This window comes from Piliocolobus tephrosceles, chromosome 18, assembly GCF_002776525.5.
Source record: "Piliocolobus tephrosceles isolate RC106 chromosome 18, ASM277652v3, whole genome shotgun sequence".
Lineage (NCBI taxonomy): Eukaryota > Metazoa > Chordata > Mammalia > Primates > Cercopithecidae > Piliocolobus > Piliocolobus tephrosceles.
This window is the reverse complement of record NC_045451.1, coordinates 71,227,007-71,233,876: the sequence shown is the minus strand read 5'-3', so window position 1 is coordinate 71,233,876 and position 6,870 is coordinate 71,227,007. Positions and strand designations below refer to the sequence as shown.

Here is a 6,870-nt window from a genome sequence, read left to right as displayed (position 1 = left end):
GACACGGGAGCTCCCCAGCCACTCCAGAACACAGCCCAGGCAGAGACCCACAGCGGGTGCTGCGCCTTCCTTTCTATGACTGTGTGAGCAACAGTGTCCCCACAGGCCCTGCAACAGGGAAGGCAGGGAGTGGTAAGAACACTCAGCTGTGTCGCCTCGATCTCAGATTTCGTGCGCTCACAGACAATAACGGCGTGAACGCATGAACGTGGACTCTTCATGGGGAGAATGCCTCAGAAAGGCCTAGAGCCAGAGGGTCGGCTACAGTGATCTGGGGGCGCCACATGCCCCAGTGGAGAGCAGGAACAGTGAACGCGAGTCTCAGAAGAGGAGGCTGATGGAAGCTGAGGCAGTCATGGAGGCCCTGCCAGTGCTGCCCCCAGGGAGGCCAGGGCCCAGCTCCTGTGCTTGGAGGCTCCGAGCTTTCCTCTCCCGACAGCGCTGCAGGGAGGCGGCTCTGGGGCTCGGGCTGCTCACTGGGAATTCTCCCCCACCCCAGCCTGTCTTGCTTGGGCTGCTGTAACACAATACCTTAGGCTGGTGATAGGGTTTAGATCTGTGTCCCTGCCCGTATCTTTTGTGGAATTATAATCCCCAATGTTTGAGGTGGGGCCTGGGGGGGAGGTGACTGGATCTTGGGGGTAGATCCTTTATGAATGGTTTAGCACCGTCCTCTTGACACTGTTTTCATGACAGTGAATGGGTTCTGTGACAGCGGGTCATTTAACAGTGTGTAGCACCTCCCCCATCTCTCTCTTGCTCCTGCCCTGGCCATGTGAGATGTCTCACTCCCTGTTCATCTGCCATGATTGGAAGCTTCCTGAGGCCTCCCCAGAAGCCTAGCAGATACCAGCATCATGCTTCCTGTACAGCCTGCAGAACCATGAGCCAATTAAACCTCTGTTCTTTATAAATTACCCAGTCTCAGGTGTTTCTTTATAGCAATGTGAGAATGGACTAACACAGCTGGATAATTTATGAACAACAGAAATGTATTAGTCACAGTACTGGAGGCTGGAAGGTCAAAGATTAAGATACCAGCCGATTCAGTGTGGTAAGGGTTTCTCTGCTTCGTAGATGGCCCTGTCTCATTTCCTCCTCACATGCTGGAGACAGCGAGGGGTCTCTCTCAGGCCTCTTATAAGGACATGATCCCATCCATGAAGGCAGAGCCCTGGTGACCTCATCAGCTCTCAAAGGCCGCCCCTCTTGATCCTGTTGCACTGAAGATCAGGAGTCAATGAGAAGACACAAACACTGAGACCACAGCACCCCCAGAGAAAAGTTTTATCAGAGCAGTAACCATTAAAATGATGTAGGAGAATTCTCGAGGGGAATGAAAATTTCATGCTTGGCTGGGCGCAGTGACTCACGCCTGTAATCCGGGCGCTTTAGGAGGCCGAGGTGGCAGATCACCTGACGTCAGGAGTTCAAGACTAGACTGGCCAACATGGTGAAACCCTGTCTCTACAAACACTAGCCGGTCATGATGGTGAATGCCTGTAATCCCAGCTACTGGGGAGGATGAGGTGCAAGAATCGCTTGAACCTGGGAGGTAGAGGTTGCAGTGAGCCGAGATCACGCCACTGCACTCCAGCCTGGGTGAGAGAACGAGACTCCGTCTCCAAAAAAAAAAAAAAAGAAAGAAAAGTAGATGTTTGTTTTTGCCTAGCTGTACATGTATTTTAATGCTGTGAATATACAGCAGTCCAACGTTGAAATTCCTTCTGTGTTTTCATAGAGTTCTTTGTTTCATGTTCCTTAAGTAAAGTTCCATTTGTCATTTCTACAGCAACACCAGATGCAGGAGAAGATCCCAAAGTTACAAGAGCCAAGTTCTTTATCCGGGACCTGTTTTTGGTAAGCCATTTTGTTAACCTTTGTTTTTTTACCTCCATTCTTAATTTTTTGTTTCTTGCAATATGCAAATTACTCTTTGATTTAATCTTCCTTAACATTAGGAGAGATGAGAAAGGGTATGTACTTTCATTTCACAGCTGAGCACACCGAGGTTCAGAGAGGTTAGATTTCTCACCCCAGGTCACACAGCTTCCAAGCAGCAGAGCCCGGGTGAGAACACAGCGTCCCGGGGAATGGCTCTCAGATGGGCTAGGCATCATTCACTTCCTGTATGTTCCAAAAAGGACAGCGTCCTTCAGCAAATCCAAGCACCCATACTCTTCCTCCACCCAAAAGCACTAACAGGCTGAGGGTTTATGTAAAAATGGATGTGCTCAAATTCAGATATTTTTTCTTCAGCTTTTTGAGATTTTGAGATTATTTTTGAGATATATTTGAGATTATATTTGAGATTATTTCAAAGTTACATATGAGGCGGAAGATTTGTACAAATAACTCCCATATACTCAGGCCAGGTGCAGTGGCTCATGCCTGTAATCCCAGCACTTGGGAGGCTGAGGCAGGTAGATCACCTGAGGTCAGGAGTTCGAGACTAGCCTGGCCCACATGGTGAAACCCCATCTCTACTAAAAATACAAAAAATTAGCTGGGTACAGTGGCGGGCGCCTGTAATCCCAGCTACTCTGGAGGCTGAGGCAGAAGAATTGCCTAAACCCAGGAGGCAGAGGTTGCAGTGAGCCGAGATCACACCACTGCACTCCAGCCTGGCCGACAGCGCGAGACTCCGTCTCAAACAAAACAAACTCCCACATACTCTTTACCCAAATTGACCAACTGGCAAAAATGTGCCACATACGCTTTATCTGTGTGATTTTCTTTGAAATAACCTACAGTGTACAGCTAGCTGTGAGTTTTACTCGCTTCGAACTATTACATGCCAAGGCATTCCCAAGAGCCTGTGCCCGGTAGTACTCCAGGTGCACTTAACACGTGTGGACAAGGTTTTAGCCCCCGTAGCACTAGGGCTGATCCTCAGCTGTGAGGCCTTTCCACGGAGACCGGCACTCCAGCCTGGCCTTTCACCGCCCTTTTCCCAGCCACCCCTGTGGGATGACTCTTGAATCCTACATTGAGTAAGAAAATAACAATGAAGAGAACTCAAGGTCCCAGGGTGAGTTCAGAGGACAAAGCTCCCCGAGAAGTGCATGGCAGCACCGGAAGAGCTTGTGCAGCTGAATAAATCTGGGATGTGCTGTGTTAAATACAGCGAGGGAGGTTCCTCTGCCTGAGACTGTCAGATTCTCAGAGCCTTTACTTAAGGCCAATTCATGTGCATTGCAAATCTCTTCAATAAGGGAATTTAGTTTGTCATAGATCAAGGGATCCCTTAATTTTAAGGAGCATTTTGTAAGAAGACACAAAAAAATGGTTTTCTAATGAGAACTAAATGTTAATTAAGGCCGGGCGTGGTGGCTTAAGCCTGTAATCCCAGCACTTTGGGTGGCCGAGGCGGGCGGATCACGAGGTCAGGAGATCCAGACCATCCTGGCTAACACGGTGAAACCCCGTCTCTACTAAAAAATACAAAAAAATAAAAACTAGCCAGGCAAGGTGGCGGGCACCTGTAGTCCCAGCTACTCGGGAGGCTGAGGCAGGAGAATGGTGTAAACCCGGGAGGTGGAGCTTGCAGTGAGCCGAGATCCGGCCACTGCACTCCAGCCCGGCGATAGAGCGAGACTCCGTCTCAAAAAAAAAAAAAAAAAAAAGTTAATTAAGCATGCATATGTTGGGCATTTAAATGAAGATTAGAAACATCCAGGCCGGATGCAGTTGCTCATGCGTGTAATCCCAACACTTTGGGAGGCCAAGGCAGGTGGATCACCTGAGGCCAGAAGTTCGAGATCAGCTAGACAACATATCAAGACCTCGTGTCTACAGAAAATTTTAAAACGTACCTGGGTGTGATGGCACGGGCATGTCGTCCCAGCTACTCAGGAGGCTGAGGTGGGAGGACTCCTTGAGCCCAGGAATTTGAGGTGGCAGTGAGCTATGATTGTGCCACTGCACCCCAGCCTGCGTGACCCCAGCCTGGGTGACAGAGCAACACTCCATCTCAAAACAAAAACAAAACTATTTGAAGCAACGCCCTTTGCAATGACTCCATTCCCTTAATTTTAAGGCTCTAGACAGGGACAAATCGTCACACTATTACAGAAGAAAGCCTTTTTTGGTTTGTTTATTTGGGACATTGCCTTGCAGTGTCACCCAGGCTGCCTGGAGTGCAGTGTCAAGATCATAGCTCACTGCAGCCTCCAACTCCTGGGCTTAAGAAGCCCCCGTGCCTCAGCCTCCTGCGTAGCTGGGACTACAGGCACACACCACCACACCTGGCTAATTTTTACATTTTATAGAGATAGAGCCTTGCTATGTTGGCCAGGCTGGTCTCGAACTCCTCACCTCAAGTGATCCTCCTCGCCTCAAGTGATGCTCCTGCCTCCACCTCCCAAAGTGCTGGGATTACAAGTGTGAGCCACTGCACCCAGCCAAAAGCCTATTTTTCATTCATTTACTACACACTTACTGTGTGTGTGCCAAACACCTCACCTGGTGCTTTGGGATTAAAAAGATACATAACCTACTCATTTCAGTGTCCGTAAGTTTGTTTTTTTTTTGAGACGGAGTCTCGCGCTGTCGCCCAGGCTGGAGTGCAGTGGCCAGATCTCAGCTCACTGCAAGCTCCGCCTCCCGGGTTCCCGCCATTCTCCTGCCTCAGCCTCCCGAGTAGCTGGGACTACAGGCGCCCGCCACCTCACCCGGCTAGTTCTTTGTATTTTTTAGTAGAGACGGGGTTTCACCGTGTTAGCCAGGATGGTCTCGATCTCCTGACCTCGTGATCCGCCCGTCTCGGCCTCCCAAAGTGCTGGGATTACAGGCTTGAGCCACCGCGCCCGGCCAAGTTTGTTTTTTTAAATGCTCAAGGGAAGCCTGACTATTGCTAAAGTGTCTGTGCGCCTGTGAGGAGTTTCATACCTCAGGACATCTTCAGGACACCCTTTCCGTGGTCTGAGCAGCTCTCTGAAGCCTGTTTCCCAGGATGCCTTGTCGAGAAAGAAGGAGTGGAGGGGATGAGGTGGCGGCCCAGGGATTCCCGTGGCACCAAGGAAAAGGCGAGCTTCCACAGGGCCTCTGCCGAAGTCTGCCTGGGCTGCCGTAACAAAGTGCCACCGAGGCTGAGTGTCAAACAGCAGAAATGTATTTCTCACAGCTCTGGAGGCTGCAAGTCTGAAATCAAGGTGTGGGCAGGGTTGGTCCCTTCAGAGGCCCCTCCCTTGGCTTGCAGCCGCCTTCTCCCTGTGTCTCGCAGGGTCTCCCCTCTGCACACGGCTGCATCCTCCTGGTTTCCTCTTCTCTCTAGGACACCAGTCATGCTGCATTAGGGCCCGCCCTAGTGACCTCATTCTACCGTCATTGCCTCTGTAAAGGCCTTATCTCCAATATAGTCACATCTCAAGTGCCAGGGGTCAGGGATTGCACGTAACTTCAGGAAACACAGTTTGGCCTGTAACAGCCTGTCCCCACACCCACAGCACTTAGCTTCACAGTGCACACGAGCACATCATTGCGGTGTCCCCACAAACCATGACTCGTAGTGTCTAACCCTGTTTCCCAGGTACTTGACAAGAGATCACTTTTCTCCCAGAAGGCAGCAAATGTTCCCCTGATAACCAGGGGACACCCTGCTTAGCAGATGCTAAACTGCCCCTGTGTGGAGGCGGCCATGGGGCCACTGCACTGTCCAATACAGAACCACTGGGCACAATATGAACATTTAATTAAAACTAGCTGGCAGAGCGTGGTGGCTCACGCCTGTAATCCCAGCACTTTGGGAGGCCAAGGCAGGCGGATCATGAGGTCAGGAGTTCGAGACCAGTCTGACCAACATGGTGAAACCCCGTCTCTACTACAAATACAAAAATTGGCCAGGTGTGGTGGCACACACCTGTAATCCCAGCTACTCAGGAGGCTGAGGCAGGAGAATCGCTTGAATCCAGGAGGTAGAGGTTGCAGTGAGCCAAGATGCCGCCACTGCACTCCAGCCTGGGAGACAGAGCAAGACTCCATCTCAAACAAACAAAAAAACAAACTAGCTAATTAAGCTGGGCACAGTGGCTCGTGCCTGTAATCCCAGCACTTTGGGAGGCCGAGGCAGGCAGATCACTTGAGGTCAGGAGTTTGAGACCAGCCTGGCCAACATGGTGACACCCCGTCTCTACTAAAAATACAAAAATTAGCTGGGCGTGGGCATGGTGATGGACGCCTGTAATCCCAGCCACTCAGGAAACTGAGGCAAGGGAATCCCTTCAACCTGGGAGGCGGAGGTTGCAGTGAGCCAAGACTGCACCACTGCACTCCAGCCTGGGCAACAGAGCTAGACTCAGTCTCAAAAATATATAAATAAATAAATAAAATATAATTAGCTAATTAGAAATCAGCCCCTCAGTGGTATCAGCTAGATAGTGACTATCAACTAGATAGTGACTAGACAGGGCAGATAGAGGACATTCCCATTGTCGCAGAAAACTCTGTTCAGACCTTCCTTTCTGGAAGCTCCTCCCTTGATTTGCCTGCCAGGTGCTTTCTCTGACCTATCCGTGCTGCTTCAGCCTCCTGGGGGCAGTGATAAGGGTAAGGCTAGCCCGGCGCGGTGGCTCAAGCCTGTAATCCCAGCACTTTGGGAGGACGAGACGGGCGGATCACGAGGTCAGGAGATCGAGACCATCCTGGCTAACCCGGTGAAACCCCATCTCTACTAAAAAATACAAAAAAAAAAAAAACTAGCCGGGCGAGATGGCAGGCGCCTGTAGTCCCAGCTACTCGGGAGGCTGAGGCAGGAGAATGGCATGAACCCTGGAGGCGGAGCTTGCAGTGAGCTGAGATCCGGCCACTGCACTCCAGCCCGGGAGACAGAGCGAGACTCCGTCTCAAAAAAAAAAAAAAAAAAAAAAGGTT

General features: G+C 50.6%; 2 protein-coding genes across 11 annotated transcripts in view; one reads left to right on the top strand and one right to left on the bottom strand.

The window, feature by feature from the left end:
- MPPE1 (metallophosphoesterase 1) overlaps positions 1–6,870 on the bottom strand; it is a 37,260-nt gene that overhangs the window by 3,244 nt on the left and 27,146 nt on the right. For 5 of the 9 annotated variants that reach the window (XM_026455993.1, XM_026455997.1, XM_023228525.2 and 2 more), the window contains one exon: positions 4,891–5,065. The exons of 1 other annotated variant lie outside the window; for it this stretch is intronic. In XM_026455993.1, coding sequence (XP_026311778.1) covers positions 4,892–5,065 — 174 coding nt within the window. In that variant the 3' untranslated portion in view covers position 4,891. Of the gene's footprint in view, positions 1–1,633; positions 2,128–4,890; positions 5,272–6,870 lie in introns of those variants that run through there. 3 more of the 9 variants (XM_023228526.2, XM_026455995.1, XM_026455992.2) reach the window with 2 other exon arrangements.
- GNAL (G protein subunit alpha L) overlaps positions 1–6,870 on the top strand; it is a 211,471-nt gene that overhangs the window by 201,976 nt on the left and 2,625 nt on the right. For both annotated transcript variants that reach the window (XM_026455998.2, XM_023228528.3), the window contains exon 11: positions 1,793–1,860. In XM_026455998.2, the coding sequence (XP_026311783.1) occupies positions 1,793–1,860 (68 nt within the window). The remainder of the gene's footprint in view (positions 1–1,792; positions 1,861–6,870) is intronic.